The sequence below is a fragment of the Chelmon rostratus genome, chromosome 24, assembly GCF_017976325.1.
Source record: "Chelmon rostratus isolate fCheRos1 chromosome 24, fCheRos1.pri, whole genome shotgun sequence".
NCBI classification, from domain to species: Eukaryota; Metazoa; Chordata; class Actinopteri; order Chaetodontiformes; family Chaetodontidae; genus Chelmon; species Chelmon rostratus.
In genome coordinates, this window is record NC_055681.1 from 5,863,167 (window position 1) to 5,882,647 (window position 19,481).

General features: G+C 44.8%; 1 protein-coding gene across 4 annotated transcripts in view; it reads right to left on the reverse strand.

Moving 5' to 3' along the window:
- Window positions 1-305: 305 nt before the first annotated feature.
- The window catches only part of tns1a (tensin 1a), a 53,399-nt gene continuing 34,223 nt past the window's right edge, over window positions 306-19,481 (reverse strand). For 3 of the 4 annotated variants that reach the window (XM_041965858.1, XM_041965859.1, XM_041965856.1), the window contains 16 exons: window positions 11,986-13,671; window positions 10,129-10,292; window positions 9,835-9,979; window positions 6,145-6,219; window positions 5,288-5,369; window positions 4,602-5,173; window positions 4,426-4,512; window positions 4,163-4,291; window positions 3,973-4,068; window positions 3,814-3,891; window positions 3,559-3,630; window positions 3,250-3,276; window positions 2,732-2,900; window positions 2,255-2,323; window positions 2,146-2,175; window positions 306-1,986 (listed from right to left, as the gene is read on the reverse strand). In XM_041965858.1, the coding sequence (XP_041821792.1) occupies window positions 1,857-1,986; window positions 2,146-2,175; window positions 2,255-2,323; window positions 2,732-2,900; window positions 3,250-3,276; window positions 3,559-3,630; window positions 3,814-3,891; window positions 3,973-4,068; window positions 4,163-4,291; window positions 4,426-4,512; window positions 4,602-5,173; window positions 5,288-5,369; window positions 6,145-6,219; window positions 9,835-9,979; window positions 10,129-10,292; window positions 11,986-13,671 (3,611 nt within the window). In that variant the 3' untranslated portion in view covers window positions 306-1,856. The remainder of the gene's footprint in view (window positions 1,987-2,145; window positions 2,176-2,254; window positions 2,324-2,731; window positions 2,901-3,249; window positions 3,277-3,558; window positions 3,631-3,813; window positions 3,892-3,972; window positions 4,069-4,162; window positions 4,292-4,425; window positions 4,513-4,601; window positions 5,174-5,287; window positions 5,370-6,144; window positions 6,220-9,834; window positions 9,980-10,128; window positions 10,293-11,985; window positions 13,672-19,481) is intronic. The other variant, XM_041965857.1, reaches the window with a different exon arrangement.

Sequence of the window (19,481 nt, forward strand, 5' to 3'; positions counted from 1 at the left end):
AACGCAAAAATGAAAAACATGGCAAGCCAAAAACAAACATATACATGTACAAAGTAATGTACACCATATATTCAAACACATTTCAAAATCGTCTGACTTTGAAATCATTAGCCAAAATAAGTATATATTTTTTTTCTCAACCCCAGTAGGTATTCTTCTTTATCTAGACTGTACAATATATGTATATATGAGTAATCATGAGGGACCAAAGCAACAAAAATAAATACTTTTTCGCTATGTCACCTTTCAAAGTAGTATATCTATGTACATTTATATCAATATCAATTTTCCTTAGCTTATTGTGAATGGTTGAGCGTGTGTTCAACAAGCAGGCATTTGCGCACAGTGTGGAAACTCTTTTTTTTTTTCCCCGTTGCCCTAAAGGGTATCTAAATGTAGATTTTGACGACACTGTGGAACGAAAAACAAAGACCGGACTGTCCTTGATACAGTGAAAGGTAACCCTGGCTCAAATGGACCAAAAATCAAGGAAAAAAAAGGTAAAAATATAGCATCTCACCATCATGTGACTACTTCAACAATGGGTTGTCTACTTCTTTTTAGGACTCTGAGGAGAGTACAAAAACGTTGTCTATTTCATGCAGTCTTTGACAAGTCATACAACCTCTGTGTACTTGTCTAAAGGTTTTTAAGTCTTTTTAGCACAAAGCATAGAATGTTTTCAGTGATGTTGAATGTAGCTATGAGGGAGGGTGCGTTTTTGGACAACAACATGCATAAAGAACAGTGCATAGGTCCAGGTCATGGGGCCAGTCCCTGGTGATTCCAGTGTGTTTCAGTGGCAGCGTCTATCAACAGATCCACTACTGCAAGCAGTTGGTGATGGGCAAGTCTGGGAGGGGGGGGGCAGGGTCCAAGCCTGAATGAGGGGCGCCATCTTGTGGACAAACAGTCTTTCTCTCTCTGTCTGCCATGCTGTCAGGAGCTTGCTGAATTCAGGCGAAAGTAATCCAATAAGCCAGTTTTGAGAGAGAGAGCGATCAGGCTTGGACCGGAGGCCGAGGTGATGCAAGTGTGGCTGCACTGACACAAAGTGCGGTGACCTTTAGCGTGGCGGGTTTTTTTTTTTTTTTTCTTTTTTAAAGTCTGGTCCGCTGTGCGCAGTTTAGATCAGTCGTTGTTTCACTGCAGAGCCCTTTCCAACACACAACAGACCCGGAAATGACCACTCTAAGGATTTCACAATGACTTTTGTGGAAGGTAGAAGAACCAAGCTTAAAGATCAAGCTAACATGCATAAGGTCTTCAGACACTGTTTTGCTAAAAGCCATCAAGGCCAACTTTTTTCCTGAAGACGAGTTCAAGAAGAAACCGTATTTCTTTTCTTTTTTTTTCAACACTTCATCTTTTGAAAAGAGGAAATAATAATGGCTTAATAGCTACGTCATTCTTGCACTTGTGTTGCAACTACCTTTGGTAAATCAATCAACAAAAACGACAACAGAAAACCCTGAAACGTACGAGTCCTTACATGTTCCCCGACTGAACTTAGCATTGTTCCTTTAGTCTTCAGCTAGCATTTTCTTCTACCACGGGTTACCCCCGTGAGTTAATTCTCTCCCTTCAATGGCCTCCGTGTTTGTCACGTTCACAGCTCCACACCACACATCCACTAGCTCCACTCTGGATCCACACCAAATCCTTCATACACAGACTCTCCCAAAAAAGACCAAGGTCAAGACAAACCAGAGGCAGAGAGAAAAAAAGAGAGAAGGGAAACGGAAACAAACCAACAGGAAACAGAAAAAAGGACATCATCGAGTCCTGGTGAAAAAGACACCAACGACGAAGGGAGATTTCAAAACGGCCACTGCCATTCGGACGTTGGGGGGGTTTCACCGCTTCATCATTTTGGAGACGAAGCTGGCGATGGCGGAGGCGGGCTGATCCGGGTCCAGCTCAGCAAACAGGTGGCTGACATTGTCTGTTGTGCTTCCTTGTTTCCTTGCGACGAATCCAAAAAGCCTGTTGGGAATGAGAAAAATACCCGGCAGTTAGCACGCTTCGTATTCAGCATGATGCTAATATTCCAGCAACACTCAAAACACCAGATGTGTTTGAAGATGTGGATGGTGAACCTATTTGTCCCCACATTCCTGCACAAATCCAAGTCTCGAAACTTACTTCACTGAGCCACCTCCTTCTTTGCCCCATCTGTGGAAAGAAAACATTTATTATCTATTGTCAAAAAGCAGTTTTCTGTTATTGATACTGCGACAAGACAGCTTCTTACTTTCTGTCCTGGGGATCAGTGTCACAGTAGGTTACCGTGTTGATGGGGTAGTGTCGCCTGAAGAAAAGTCTGCAGCGAGAGAAATGAAGAAGTTATTTTTGTGTAGGGGGGATTATTAGTGCTGTTCTGCATCTATTTAAGCCGAATTTGCAGAATTTTATTCTTTTTGTCATTCTGTTGAGACAATCTCAGTCTGTTGCTCTCAGTTTTAGAATCTGCCACAGTGTCTTCTTCAAGATGACCACTTGGGGTCGCCACAGTTAGGTTTTTACAAAAAAGCCAAACAGACTGAGCCCCATGTAACTTTTGGGTTTCCTGCACAAAAGTCAATTATAGATGGGCAGTTTTTTCTAATATCTATAATATATTTTAGGTTTTTATCATCATGATAAGAGTTTAAATAAGAGTTTAAATCCTGATTAAATATACGAGAACTTCTCAAGGGGAAAGTGTTGTTCTTTGCATGTGTGGACTCACTTCCTCTGACTGTCGGTGAGCGTGATGCCTTGCGTCGACACTTTGAAGTGGACGGTGGTCGCAGCAGGCAGAGGGTTGGTCTCCAAAGTCTGGCTGATTGCCTTGGCAATGGCCTGAGGCCCTGTGAGGGACTCCATGTCCACAGAGTTGATGTACAGAACATTGCACGCTAGAAGCAAACAAAACAGAGTCAGTTAAATAAAAACAGACACAGGAGAAGTTTGTGTGAATGCAATTTCATGCAGGTTGCAGTGAGAGGCTTGCAGTGAAAAATGTTGTGTAGTTAAGATTCTCATGCACTGCACAGTACGCAGCTTTCACATTTAGGAACCCTTCAACAGTCCACTGGCCGCGACTCTCGACATGTCGTGCATGCACTTGAACTATTTGTCCCGGAGGCTTCAGTTAAAGTTGCTCTCAGATGAACATGGAGGAATAACTAAGTTCTGCGAGAGCAGGCATGACCACATTTACATTCAGTCAAAGTGCACAATGAAGCGGAGCAGCGCAGTATTTACCGTGGGCGTCCTCAGGAACCTTCTGGACTGTAAGGTAAGGATGACAACGTGTGAGCAAATTAGCTGATTTTGGGGAAGCTTTCAAATAGAAACATATGGAATGTGCTTAAAAATGCAGTTCTTCTGTTTTACACATAAAGTTCATTGTTCTTTTGTAAGTTGTTGGAAGTCATATTCATGGATGCTTTGTGGGGTGATGATGGAAGCTGCATTTGCAAACTGACACTGTGGGACTCAACAAAGTGAAAACCTGTGAAAAAAACCCTCTCCAACTGCAGTGAAGATTCATTTTAAGTTCCTCTTGCTCACCTGCTCCCTGCTTCAGAAGCTCAACAACCGGATCAGTCGGTGTGGCAAGTTCCAGCGCCTCTTCATTTGGGTCTGTGAGTGATGACAGAAGAGACAAGAAAGGATAAGAACAAGTAAATCTGGAAAGCTGTGGGACAACAATCAGACCACCTGGTTTGGTGAGTTCGAGCTTGTATTAACAAATATTTTGGATTCCACCGTATGATGTGCATCACTGTCTGCAAAGAGCTGAGAATCAATGAGGGTGAAGCTGACCTTTGGTGGGGATCATCAGCTTGCAGGGCAGAGCCAGCGGAGTCATCGCGTGTTGGTACACGAGAGCAGAGAGACAACCTGCAAACGCGAAACATCCCTCCGTTAAACTGGACCACTTTGACATCAACAGCGACGAGACAAACGCGGCGACAAACTCACCGAAGTAGGGCTCGTTGGGACAACCCTTCAGACGGACGCCCTTGGCGCTCGTCTCAATCAGGAAGTGCCTCACCAGCTCATTAGTCATGTCACCAACTGGAAAAAAAACATTTTGATAAATGAAATGCAAATATAACAACGAGGAGCAGAAAAAGTTCGGTTTTTATGCTGCTAAAGTTTGTTTCTTCACCTTTTTTGTTCTGTTGGATGGTTGGGGGTGGGCAGGCCACCTTCATGGCCAGACCGTAGGCTCCGCGGAAGGAATGGCTGTCCCTTATGATGAACGCCCCGGGCTCCCTGTCCTTCAGCAGGTTGATGGCTGAGTGAAGAAGAGGGGAGGAGGCAGGAAGGGAAGCGAGCAGAGGGTCGGGAGAGTCGCTGGTTAAAATTAAAATGGACGAGAGGACGAAAAGGGGACGAAGAACAGGCAGGGTTCGGGTTGGAAAGGCTCACCTTGCTCTCTGGAGATGTCTGGCTTGTACCAGTACTTGGAGGTGTCCTGCACAAACTTGACATTCATCTTAATGTCTGGATAACCGTCTGTTTGGACCACAGAGACAAGGAAAATAATTACTGTGGAGGACACAAACCTTCCGTGAGCTAAAACGTCTCGTCTTTCAGCGCCTCACCGTATATGGACTTTGAGACGTCCGGGAGTGTGTGTGTGCCGGACAGGTTTGGCGTGCTGCCACCGCTCGCTGGTGTAGGCGTCAGGTTCTTGTTGTCTGTCCTCTCTGCGTCTCCGCTGCTCATGTGCCTCTTCTCCGGCAGCTGTGGGGAGACGGGGAAGGTGGGCGTGGACGGCGGTTGGGCGCTCCCCTGACGAGAAGCAGCCCCCAGCTCGTCAGGCGTGCTGTGGCCGCTCGCCGCCATGCGGCGCCCCATCAGAGGGCTGGGGGGCACGCCGGCGGCTGCTGTTTTAGGGTTTCGACCAATCAGAGGGCTGGAAGGGACGCCGTCTCTGTTGCCACCAACTGGGGGCGGGTGTCTGGCCAGTGAGGGGCTGGCTTGACCCAGGCGTCTCTGGAGGGCGGGGCTCGGCGGCGTGTTGGTGGCCACTGTGCGGTGGAGGGTGTTGGGACTGCCGGGGACCGTGTGGACACCCATGATGTTGACCTGGGAGCCCTCAGGGGAGGTGGGTCTGTGAGGGTAGGAGGGGGTGGGGCTGTGCGGGGCAACATCTGAAGAACCAATCCTCCTTCTACAGACAAAATAAAACAGAAACAGACTTATTAGGGTTTTTTTGCTTTGATTTGACGATTGATTAGTTTATTGGTTGCTTATGCGATCATTTCTGTCTTCCACGACTGCTCACCCATCAGCACTGTGGATGGGACTGCTGGAGGAGAGAGGAGCGTTGAACGGTTGTCCTCTGGAGTCCCCAAAACTGCAATTATCTGTGGATCACAAAGCATTAAAACACACAGACAACACACACACACACACACACACACAGTCAGTGTCAGCACTTTTTCTCCAGACTCAAATTGGATGCAGTTATCAGGCGTCGAGCCCAAACAAACGTTGAGGTTGGACAGAAATAGGAAAATCTTAATACATCAAACATTCTGTGGGAAGCTGGGATGCAGAAATGAAACAGAAAACATTTGGTTGCATTGAAAACAAATAAGATGAAAAAAAGAAAAGCGTGGAGGTCAGGAGGTGTTGCCACAGATATGCCCTTACCTTGCTCTCCATCATTAGAGTCTGACAGCAGGAAAAGACAGAAAGCAAGAGAAGAAGAAGAGGAGAGAAGGAGGACAAACTTGAGTGCAAAGCAAGAACTGGAGTGTGTGAGTTTGTGTTCAAGTGGAAGCATTTTAAGGTGTAATAGCAGTTTTGAGCAGCAGAGGGCAGCAGATACTAACAATCACAGTGCTGGAGCCAGTTTCTGCTGCAGATGACATGATGCAAAGACTCCTGCACAAAGCCTCAGTGTATTTTACTCCCTTTTCCTCCTCTTCAGGATGAGCCTTTAGAATAATTCAATTCCGGTCTGTCTGACAGTATGAAATATGCTGCATGATTTTGTTCATGTAGAATATTTTGGTATCTTTGGTAACTTTAGGATTAAATTAAGAGCAAGCAAGAACAAGTTGAAACAGGGTTGGATTGGATGAGAGTGTACATCTCCATTAAAATGAGAATTGTATTTGACTTGTTTAAACTGACCTGATCCGCCCTGCTGATGAGGCTTGAGTCCCAGCGCTGACAGAGGAGTCTTGGCCAAACCTGGAGGAGAGCGAGCTGCATGGAGACAGAGAGAGAAAGAGGGATGTAAAGGAATGTTACAACTAAACAGGCACAACAATGATGACTGTGAGATGAGAAGTGAACATACAAGCCATGCAAAGATGGAAAACATGAGGCATGAAAAGACACAAATCTTAGCATCAATACAATGTTACATGGAAATATACTAGATGGTTGATTTGCGTGTTTGAGGTGTGCTTTGTTGCACAATCCAAGTTTCTAGGCATTGACATGATTGAAGATTTTCCAAGTGGAACAGTGAGGTAAGCATACTTTCTCTCATTTACTGCACAAAAATGATTTTATTAGCATGTATCTACATAAACATTTGTACAAATATATAAGCAAAAATGTGCTTGATAAAAGAGAAAATATAGTAAAAATACAGACTATTTATTTGATTGGTAAATGTCATGTATCAGTATCACATAATAAATCCAAAATCCTGTATTTTTTTCAGATTCTTATTTGTGGTACTAAGCAGTTTGCTTGACAAACTAAACTGGAATTTGACCCAAAACTAAATTAAGTCGATGAAAATGAGCCAATGAGCATCCATCCACAACACAAGTATGTAGCCATGGAAATGCTTGAAGATTGACTGCATGCTGGTACCCAAACAATGATCAGGTCCTGGTTAGATTGTGGCCGGGTGAGTCAACAAGAGTGGATAAACGCTGACGATGGGGGTCTTGTTAATGTCGCCATGCGAGGTGGAAGAGACGCACGAAGGTCAGAGTTATTTCCAAAATGAGACGCCATTGTTTGTCACTTTCTCTCTTCTTTTCATTGACGTCAGACATGAATCCAAACACACTGGTGCATTTTTCTCAGTCATTGCTGCCAAAGTAACAGTGAAATCAGCTAATTATCTCCATGATCGAATCCTTTATATTTGAGAAACTGGTTGATTTAATTCCAGGTAAAGGACATCCAGCATTTTGGAAATGAACTCTTCAGCTTCATTGATCCTCCACTGACAAAAGAATCCAGATCATTAGCATGACAGGGATTCAGGCCCAGTGCTCTCTCAGGGTGGCATGGAGAGGGGCGATGGGGGTAGAAACATGTGCCACAGAACAGATTCTTACTGCAACAGCTGTGTGTTTCCTCACAGTCAAAACAACCTGTCAAACAAGCCTGCTGGACAAGGGGGGGTCAGTGCTGGATGTCTGATCGAAATGAGTTCGGTCCAATGAGTAACATATTTGATTCGGGGTGTGTGGCTTCTCCTTTCACTTTTCATTCGTTTCAGAACGTCAAAAATAAAGACAAGATGTAAAAAAGAATCGCACATCTTATGCTGAATAGTGGCTGGTTGCATCCACAATGTACTGCAGTGACGAACGAATTATAATGATTTCTTGTTGGACACCAACTGCACGCCCATCATTAACCTACAATCTATAGTCCATATTTCTGTAAATCTTATTATCTGTGCACATGAAGATAAAGAGAAGAAGAACTAGATGAAGAAACGAGAGAAGTAGATGAAGGGAATAACTAAAAGACGGAGAAGTAGAGGTTCAAAAACTTCAATTAAGCACAGTTACGATAGTGACAATTACAGTGCGTGTAAATGTGTTCACAGCCTCCACACACAATGCAATCAAAGCCAAACAGAACACTCTTCATCGCATTTTTCCTGTTTCTATTTGCTTTCCAAGGTAAAACATGACAAGGCGACAGATGATTTCCAATTGTTATTCAGAAGCGTGATTTGCACACACCTGCTCTCTGCTGTCATGCAACATTTTGCCTGTTTTGCCTGAAGCAAATGCAAAATTTGCTTGTGATGTGGCCTTCACTTCTGTATGTGTATGTTTCCAAAACTTTCTGAAGACTTGGATCAAAAGTGAGGGAATATTGGTGTGGTAACCACGAGTTAAGTAATCTATCTGCCTAACTCTCATATAGCTCTGAAATAGGGCTGCAACTAACAATTATTTGATTGATTAATCTGCTGATTATTTTCACCATTAATTGATGAATTCTTTAGCCAACAAAATGTCAAAAAAATATGATCAGAATTTCCCAGAGCCTTAAACGATGTCTTCAAATAAAAAAAAAAACAAAAGACTTAAACTATTAATTGATTAGCAAAATTCCTGCTTGTCAATGTTCTGTTGACTGATGAACTGATTTCTCCACTTTTTGTTGCAGCAACTCACAGGCTGAAAATGTTCAGATCCTGTGGTCTGGCACACAGCAGAAGTGAGCTGCTGTGTGTTTTCATTTCCCCCTGAACGCAGAACGGTTCAGTGAAGGTCCACCCTATGCAAAGCATCGCAAACTGCAGTGCAGACATCTTAAAACCTCAGAGTGCTGCACGAATCTTTGACACAAGACAGCGATGCATCAAACCTTCGCCTGCACCCTGCTCCTGCTGAGCTTGTCTGTAACTTTTGGCAAGTACGTTCGCATCAGGAGGAATGAGCGATGGCACAATGCTCAGATGTACTGCCGGCTGTTTTACACAGACCTGGCTCCTGTCAGTAATACACGTGACATGAAGCAACTTAAGCATCTTGCCGGCGACGACGACTACTTCTGGATCGGACTGGAGAGGGATTCCACAGACAGAGAGAAATGGACGTGGTCAGGAGGTGGAGAGGTGTCCACATTTTTCTGGGCAGAGGGTCAGCCCAACAACCGGAATGGTGAAAACTATGGCCTGTTTCATAACAACACATGGCACGATGCAAGAAATATGTATAAGCAACCCTTCTTCTGCTACAGCGTGGTGGTGGTGAGGGAGAGAAAGACTTGGGCGGAAGCTCTGGAGTACTGCAGGGAGCACCACCGCGACCTGGCCAGTGTGGTGTCACAGACAGAGATGATGCTGATCAAGAAAGAGCTACGCAAAAATGACACCACGGATCACGTCTGGGTCGGCTTGCATTTCTTCTCTGGATACTGGCTGTGGGTGGACGGGCAGCCGGTCAGTCACAAGGCCTGGGGTCAAGAGGGCAAGCCCGGGTGTCCTGAAGTCAAGATGGAGTGTGCGGCCCTGCAGGTGACGGGAGGGACGCAGAGAAGCAACAGTACAAACTCTGCACTGGTCACGGATGCTACAGCGGAGGCAGGGGTGGTCTACTTTGATCGCGCCAAAAATTATGGGCTGAATAGTGTAGCACCGAATGGGCAGAATGTTGGAGGAAGCAACGTGGCTGTACGTGTGAAAGACTGGGTGGCCTATGACTGTGAGAAGAAACTCCATTTTATTTGCTACTGAGCTTGTCAATTTTATTTGAGGTACTGTTGTTCATATTTTTTGGTTTATTAGTTCATCTGCTTTAGTAAAACTTAATTTTAGCTGTTCAAATGAAGTAGTTTGCTTCGTTTTTAGCGGTTTGTTCATTTTATTTTGTGGAGTAGAGTTTTGTTGTGATTGTACAACTAAATTATGACTGAATAAAAAGAAACTGAATGAATAAAATAAAATAAATAATTTTTCTTGTCTGTTGCGTTTCTCATTACGTCATTCATTGTGGGGTTTTCTCACCCATTTTTTTCACAATTGAATCAGAAAAAGGCAGTCATTCAGCTGGAGAATCAGTGTTCAGTAGATTGCAGAGCACCCCCAGGCTGCAGACAGGGTGAACCTACACATGTTGAAGTAAGGAGTCTGTGGCGACACAGGGAAGCTGGGGGTCTGGGGGGAATTCTCACCACCGCCTACGAGGGTGGGACTGTTGGCGAACCCGTCTGCGTCGTCGTCCTCAAACGCCTCCCGGTAGCTGTGCATGGTGCCCTGGAAGAGATGAAGAGGGGGCAGGTACACACACAGATACACCATTCAGACATCAAAACAAACCAAAGAGAGAGAGAAACAATACACACGATCAAAATAATCTGCACTTGGTTTAATCTGGTTTCATGCCATTAAAACTGAATGCTGACCTCTCTGGGTCTTCCTCCTGGGTTGAGGGCCAGATTGTGGGCGAAGTCCGGTGAGTCCACTGTCGGTGGATTGTTATGGCTGCTCTGGTACTGCCCTTCGCTGGTGGTCCGACGCCGGCCGGTCTCCTGCGTCACTTCTGGGGTCATTCCTCTGGAGCGAACCCCTGAAGCACGCCAAAATGTTCACCAGCCGGAAGTGTCAACTCACTGGGTGTATTTTATAAACTGCTTTTTATGTCGCTTGTGCAACACCATGGAAACATTTAGCATTTATTTGAGAAGGTAAATCGTCAAAAGTGGAAAAGCAACTTGCACTTTTAATTTGAGATGCAGCAAATATGCTTGGAAGAAACTGAAAAGTAAAAACAAACTGTTTTCCTACAGAATCTCAGCTGCCTTATGAGCCTTTTCATCATGGTGTGTCAGTTTATTCTCCACTTTTGAAATCTAAACCCGGAAATGAGAACACAGTTAACCTGTCTTCTTCAAGAAAGGCAGCCAGACAGAGAGAGAGAGAGAGAAAGAGTTGTAGTGAAGTCGAGGGAATAAAAAAGCAGTGGAAAATGATAAATAGAGCAGAAACTGGAATTGATGAGAAGTCATGAAGAAAGTAATCATAAGAGATTTTGAAAAATGGTCGGGAAGCAGTGTAAGCTTCTATAAATGCAGGAAAAAATGAAACAAAGTCAGAAAATAAAAGCGAGGGAAAGTGGACAAACCAGAGAAGGAATAGGAGCGGTGGCGGTCAGATTGTTGCGGAGTCATGCTTTCACTGATGCCGCGAATACGAGCGTTGTACTCTGTTCCCGGGGAGGGAGGTCAGGGTGGTGGATGGAGGGCAGGAGGTGGAGGAGAGAGGTGGAGGAGGAAGGTGAGAGGTGTGCAGAGGAAGAAGCAATAATGGGAGGGGTTGTCCATACAGCAGGGAGATGGATTGAACAGAAAAGGAGAAGACAAATCAGAACAGAAATGGATCGAATGAAAGTGAAGAGAAAATCTGTCAAATGAGATGAATCTTGATCATAGTCTAATTAGGGTCTACAGCTGCAAGGTGAAATGGCTTTTATATTATAGGGCTGATGATTACATAATGTTTAAAAATGAAGGAATTTACAACTTTGTTCCACTGGGGGGCGCCTGGGAGCTGCCACATGGATTCACAAAAAGGTAAATATGAATGCAGACAATGCCTGGAAGCTGGAGCCTCTGAACGCTTGGCTATTCTTAATCTCATCCCTTCTCCTCTCTCGCCAGCTCTGCTTTATTTCAGCTGCAGGGCTAATTTTATGACTACAGGTCATTCCTCTGGTGCGGCACCCCATGATGAATCTGTAACAGAAACTGCTGAAGGCTGCACTGCTCATGTGCCGTTGAAACAATAAATGAACTCTAAAAACAGTCCAGTATCCAATCCAGTTAGCCTTGTCAGCATTGTGGATGCTCATACATGGCCTTCCCTCCCTCCTGGCTTTTATTGTTCACAATGGCAGGAAAATGAACCTGGCCTAAAACCTGTTAAATGTATGAGATTAACCAAAGTGAACACTGTGTCTGCATTTGCTGCTGACAAAGTTCCTTTATAAGTGCACACCAATGTACAGTATGTCTCTAATATGCACATGTTTTTGTTGACATAAATCTGTTATAAAGTTTAAACACTGAACCTCTAAAGCACATCTTCAGTGCATCACCTGTTCGAGAATAAAACTGTGTTTCATTGTTGAAATTATATGAAATGATGAAGTAAAGAGCAGTTTTCCCCCTGACCCACTCAGGTTTTTCAGTCACTGACTCTTTCCCACCCTCATTCACTCAGTCGTTCATTCATTTCTTTCAGACAATAACTCCAAGCCTTACCGGCGATGCGGTGAGCCACCAGGCCCTCTAAGTTTAGCGTCTCCTCCTCTACATCTTGATCTCTGGGCAAGGATGAAGAAGATGTATCCTTGGGCTGGGGGGTTAGTGCAGGGAGAGGAGAGGAAGAGGCACTGTAGCCTGGATAAGGAGACGAACCCTGCAGGTCTGGGGAGTGGGAAACCCCACCGCCTGGGTACGAGTTCACAGGCTTCACTGGCACCTGCTGGATGAAATTAGAGGAGGGATCGGCGGGGTAGTGGTGGGCTGCATGACGTGTGTGGAGGTGTGGCTCTGGGGTGTGTGTCGGGGTGGTGTTTTGGTGTTGGTAGCCAGCGTTGGACCTCTGGGGAGAATACAACGGCGACTCCATAACGGGGCTTTGATTGGGCAATGTTGAGACTCTGCCAGCCGACCGCGTGGGCTGATGAAAGGAGTTGTTGACAGACCCGGAGTTATTGTAACCGTGGATGGCAGAGTCTGCTTGGTATGAGGGTCTTGCAAGGGTCTGGGAGAAGGGCGCCTGGGAAGAATTGACGCTGTTCTCCCCAGGAGGTGCACTGTGGGACTTGGACATGTGGGAGTTGATCGGGTCCAAGTCAAGCATGAGCATGTTGAGCGCCTCGATGGACTGCTCAATGTCCCGCTGCGAGGCTGAGGTGGGGAAGTGGGGCAAGCTATGGGTTGACTGAAGAGGTGGGCCAAAAGGATCATCTGGGAGGCTATACTGGTGCCAGGCATTGAGACCTCTTTGGACAGCCTCCCGGCTACTGGTGCTCCTCTCTGGAGCCCTGGGCATCAGTTTAGGGTTAGTCTCAGGGCTGCTGGCTGGTGGATTCCCAAAAGACTGTGAACGGTACATCCCTCCTCCATTCTGGTAGTTGTTGTATCCCCCCTGTGGTGATGCAGAGTCCACAGACCTCTCTTGCATCACCGTGGGAGTTCGTACTCCGTGCACAGGCATCTCGATTAACTTTTCTCCAAGAACACCTCTCTCAAGGTACGGCCCGTCGTTCTGCCTGCTGATGGGTGTCTGTGATTGGTAGTAGAGGTCAGCTGGTGTTGCCTGGCCCTCTGGGGATGACAGCGTGCCCAAGCTGTCCACGCTGTTGCCCTCTTGGCTATTGGGCAGCTCGTCGTCTAGAATATCGGTCTCACGCTCCTCTGTTGAAGGGGCGCCCACCACCCTCGTGTGGCCGCCGTTAACATGCACCTGTGCTGGGACCAGGTGTAGGACACCTCCTCCTGGACTGGTGGACGTGGACAGGTAGGCTTGTCGTTGAAGAGTTGGTGCCTCGAGGCCGCTCAGAAGCTGGTCGAGCTCCCTTTTCTCCTGTGGGCTGAGGGGCGGGTGGGTCGCTGTTGCGTTGTTGTGGTTCACGGCGCTCTGCAAGGATTGGCTGTGCTCATCAGTACGATCAGTCTTGATGGATGCGGTAGAGTTGCCTGAGTCGCTGCTCACGGAGAGGGTGTGGTCGACAGCAGGGAGGGAGGCGTGGCCTGTCACAGGAAGGGTCTGGTCAGTGGTTTGGAGGGGATGGTTGGGGTGTTGTAACGCATTCTCTGTATTGGTCAATGGGTTTTGATGGACTGGGAGGCCATTGATGGTGACAACTCCCTCCAGGGAGTCTTTCTTGCGGACCCGGGCATACAGACTTCCATCAAGTGGTCCTTGAGTGTGAACAACATCTGTAAGAGATGCAAAGAGACATAGATTTAAAATGTGGAGTACAAATCCCGCTTGAAGTGAAATTTAAATTACCTTGTTTTCACACACAAACTGGTTTCATTGGCTCCAATCATCAAGTAACATTTGCACGGGACACTCACACCACAAGCACAGTGACCCCCCTCTGCACCCATCCTTTTTTACCCTGAGGTTCAGCATGTAGCCCAGCCACCAGCAACACAGCCCCTTCCTGCTCTATTAATAGCCAATTTGCAGGGCTAAAGCCCCTGTCACGTTGCGTCAGTGTGGGCCCACATGGTCTGACGTGAAACAACTGAACCTGTCCAACACACTGAAACAGCTGGTCTGTGTGAGCCAAAGAGAAGAGCAGCAGTGTCAGTTTGAGAGGCCAGAGGCTGGACTGAGAGAGGACGAGCTCAAGTTGATTTCTGGCTGCTGAATCATGCCGGCAAAGTCAGACAGATTGCCTACATGTTGCACAATCAACGATTCCACTACACTCCTAACGTGTAAGATGTATATATGAATATGTATGGCATGGAAGCATTTTTATGATCAGTTTTTCAGTGTTTTTCAGTTTGTTGCAAATGGGGCAGGGTATTTCACCTCAACTGAGAAACTGAACCAAATTCTTTTGGCTTGGGTATGTTTCAAAAGAAGGATTGTAGAGAAGCTTTACCTATGACAACGTTCAAAACAGTCTGTAAACTTCCAAAGTATCACCGGATAGCCTCTAAAAAGCCTCATTTTGAAGTCCAAAGGGAAAGTATAAAACTTTTGGACAGTTATTGCTCCTTCCTGGCAACAGCAATTAAAAACATTTGGCCTGAGGAAAAAATTCACCAGGTGTTTATTGTATTAGAAGTGTCTAAAAACTCATTTGACATTTCTTGGACACACATAGGCCAGCTAAGGACACATATCCTTTTTGAAAATTTGTGGTGCAAGCATGGTGTAAAAAATATCTAAAAAGTTAAAATGCTAAAAAAAGAAAAAGTCACAAACACAGGTCAGGTACAGTACTGCAATTATAGGCCAGGGCACGATTTCAAACTGTAAAACACTATACTTGCGTCCATGAAATGCAACAATCACACATGCAACAGCTCATTCCGTGGTAACACTTATGCTTACAAGAAGAAAATAATACATCAACACTGGCTTCCCGTATCCAGTATACATTTGCAAAGTGAGACACGACATATACACGACTGTGGCTGGCTCATATGTGGGATGTTCCAAATTGAGCGACCCCTGGGGACAGATGGTGGATCACTCGGACCGCAGCTATTTCAAAACCCATGTCAACAACAGCTCACAGCCACAGGAGCAATGAGGACGAGTGGGTAGGCGAGGAAGTTGTAAACACAGTTTGTTCCTGTGGTTGTTTTCAATGATGACACGGGGATTAAGTAAATGGCGAGGTTTCGTTTGGAGCTCGGTTTAATATGTGCTGAATTAGACTTTAACCCTAACCCTGACCAAATTTTGAGAGAAAAGACAAAATATGTTGCAAAGAAGCTCTCGTACTTGCAATTCATGTTCCAAATGCTGGATATCTGGATATCTTATACTACTGTAATTGACTCCCATTCTATTCTATTTCTGAAATACTTCAAATCACATCTGTGCACCATCATATAAAACTCAGTGGAAACATCCTCCTTACCGTCACCGTCGGTCAACCCTCTGAGTTTTTACGTAATTTCTCCCAAAACAGTCAAGAAAGGATCAAATATTTCCTCTTCTTCAGCAAGTTAGATTGAAATCAAAAAGCTGTGTTGTCCACAGTTCAGTCTATACATTAAGAGTCCTTCAGTAGCTTCTCAGCGGCTGAACGCTCTGCCTCCGTGCTTCTTCTCTCCGTCCTCTCTGATTCAAGTTCTCTCATCACCCAACATGTGCTCTGCTGGAGCGAGGCGGGGCCGGACCACTGAAGCTGCCGAAAGGGGTGAGCTGGCACTCTGGGATGATCCACGGCTGTTCCCGGCAGCGGGGGAGGGACTCTACCGCCGCCGCCACCACCTCCCAGATGCCTGTGAAGCGACGTCGTCTCAAATAAACTACAACTCCCACGCCATCTGTCTGCCCGTGACTACGGCACCCCTGCCTGGTGATGTCATCAGAGGGGATCCCCTCACTCAGGGTCACCCTCCCCTTCCCCTTCCCCTTAGCATCTGCATCTCAACCTTTTTGCAGAAAAAGCTTTCGCTGCATGGCACAAATCCTTAATATCTGGATTTTATTATCTTTTTAACGCCTTAGATGTAGATAATCCGCAATATTTCTCGACTTTTCAGAGAAAAGTGGTTTAGGTTTCCCACCAGCTGAGCTCCATCTGTCTTTGTCACATTCTCTTTCGCGCTGACCTTTAACAAAATAGGGAATGCCCTTGTTCTAGTTCATAAAAGGCCATCTTTTAGCGCTCTATGGCAAAAATGACTCAAGTTTGCCAGGGTGACACTTTTTCCAGCTGCTGGTTAACCCCATCCCGAGGTTAAATCAGGGGAGAAGACACTGTTATTTGACATGTCATGGCTCATTGCGGAAAGAAAGCGAGAGACAACCGAAACGCAACACAAAGCAACGTTTTTTGTGTAAGAGTCCCAAAAAGCTGCTGCGGTATGATAATTATAATTGCACTCCTAGGAAACATTTTGATTTATTTTTGATTCTGTTTCTCAACTTGGTGCCCGTTGTTGGGGATTTTGCGTAAAAAGTTTCCACTGAATCACCAACCTACAGTAACAGATGCACAAATACCAACTTAAGCTGATCTTCCAAATCCAAAAATCCAAATCCAATAAACAATTTGGTATGTCTATTTAATGACAAACGAAATTGTTGCAAACAATTTTCTTTGTATTAAAGCGTCCTGAAAGTGTTTGCTCTTTTAATCGCTCTCTCCCTGCATGTGAAAACATTTTTCAGGGCTTTGGTAAATGTATGCCGACAGGATAAAGTGGAGACAGAAGCACTGCATGAGTGACTGACTCACAGGTCGAGTGTGAATGTTTCTGGAGTGAGTCTCATCTCCTTTCACACCTTCCTCGTTATTTTCTCGCTGACCCGCGGAGGAGAAGGGGCCTGAGTTTGGTGTAATCTTCTTGATTTAGCAAAGAACGGAAGTGCTAAACAACGTTGAGCATGACAGGAATTTACTGAACTGGCACTGTGAGGTCACAACCTTAACATTTGCCCCAGACTTATGGCATGTGCAAAAGCTGGGAGAAACATGCGCTTGTACGCATCTTTATAACTACATATAGACATACATTTTGTACATATAAGGTGGTAGCAGGTTGTGAGTGTTAAAAGAGTGCGCCCTTCAACTCAGATGACCAAGGGATGAGCAGCTTGTCTGTAAAAAACCTGACCTGCTGAACTGCCCTTGAGCTATTTCTGTTAATCTTGCATGTGAAGCATTGCAGAGATGAGTGCTGAAATGTTGAAGGCAATAAAAACTAACCAAACATGATGCTTCAGGTGTCAAGGGCTAATTTTATTTGACACACTGTAATAAAAATATTTAATAAATAGCCTGTACTTACTTTACTATCTGTGCTTCTGTCTTACATTCATGATTGCACATCATGTAACACCATATTGTACATCACATGACATGATCTTCCTAAAATAAGGCAGCTCTTAAGCCAGCTTGGTCCATAGCTCCTTAAAGTGCTCATAAAAACTGGAAATTTGAACATCTCCATTTCCATGACAACTGGATTAATTGCATCTGCTGAGGAAGACTGCGTGATGTGATGAAAAGGTCCATAACAGCAAATGAGGGGAACTAAATTTATTTTACGTTATTGCTGAATGCTGATGCAGCTGTGAATACCAAAAACCAACTGTGAGCTATGCCAAGGACAGTACAATGCAAACATGTGTACCCTGCAAACCTTGGATTGTTCAGCAGCAGACTTTCAAGTCCTGGACAACCATCATCAAAACAGTCTTAGTCATACTGCAATATTATAAGGCTATTATAGTATAATCGTGTAATTGCTGCCGGGAACGAGGAAATTGGTCCAACAAGTAATAGCTTTCAAAAAAATCAGCAGTAAATTTAATTTAGCAGAAATTGGGTTTTATAACCTAAAACATGCAAAACCACAGTTATTGGTCTTTTTAGCATTCACTGTTTTTTTTTTTACTCCAGGAGCTAAATAATTTACAGTGCTGTTTAAACCCAGTGCTTCTCAAGATGAAGTGGAAGGCTGAATTAACAGTAAGATTATTTTATATGTAGAAGGGTCATATTGGTGAGGAATAAGATGAGACATGTCCTACATTCGACTTTGCCCTGAAATACGAACACAGTGATCCAAGTACGGTCCAAGCATTACGACATACCAGAACGACTTAATTACCCCACGCCACCAACTGCACCGCCTAGTCTGGCATTAAATCCAGTGACCGTGATTCTGAATGGCACAAACAAGCAGCTCTTCATCTGAACAGAACAAATAGCTTTCTTCTGGTGTCAACAAATAGCTGCAGCAGCCCTTAAATTAGATCGGTTCAGTCACAGAGGTTTGGCTAACACGAATAGCTAACAACTTGTTTCCGACTGCAGTAAACGAGTGTAACGTGCCATTCTCTCTGTTTCAGACGAAGCCACATTTACCATGACTCATTTACATATTCGGTCAAATCCAACTCATTTGGACAGAAATAAAAATGTTTTTGAAACTTACAGTTAAAACAAAATGCTCATTAAATTTAATTCAGGACTGATATTAGTCCCCGTCTCTCTCTCTCTCACTCACACACACACACACACAGACAGACACACACCTGTCCATTCTCAGTATTCTTTCATGTGACAGGTGCCTTCCTCTCTTGTGGAAGTGCCAGAGGCATTGCTAATACAGCACTGCGCGCACACACACACACACACATACACACACACCCACCCACACACACACACACACACACACACACACACACACACACACACACACACACACACACACACACACACACACACACACACACACAAGCAGCTCCTGCCTCTTGGCTGTATCCTCTTAAGTGTTCGCTTGAGTGTTTCATTGCCACATCGCAGCCTTGGAGGCCATTAAAAAGCCATTTAAACACCTGCGGCCAATGGTTTATTATAAATAGACAATGTGCTACAGCTACTGTTATTGCTGTATCAAATGCACCAGCAGGGTTGTGGATTATATACATAGTTAGTACATAAGAGGTGAACAGACACAGGGTGACTGAGGCAATATGTATAACACACCTTCAAAGCAGTGAGAACATATGGGACGCTGTAGCTGAATGTGTTTCATGCACACGTACTTCATAAATGACTCCCAGAGTGCTTGGTGTGTAAAACTGTGTGTCGGGCTGAATGTGGGAATTTGTTTTGCTCGAACTGCATATTAATATTTTCCATCTGTAAAGCATTTTAAATATAATCTTTATGCAGGTGACGCAATTTTTATAGTAACCTCATACTTATTGGCCAGTACAAGTCAATTTTTTTTGTCAATTTTGGTGGACTTTCTTTCGATTCTCTTACCAGCTTCTTTTAGAAGTTTCCAGGGGTGGTGGAAACTCAAAGATGGGCTTGACACTCTTATAGGGGCCACAATGACCTTATAAAAAGGGTCAAACCCATTTTTACAAATTAAAGATACATATAAATTTAGAAACACACCTAATGTTCAAACACAAAACTAAACAGTCCCATGGAGGGCCACTTCAGTGGGAAGTGGATGAGAAGTGAGTTTATTGGATATGGTGTATGATTTCACATATGTGTAGTGCATACATGCACACACATCTACAG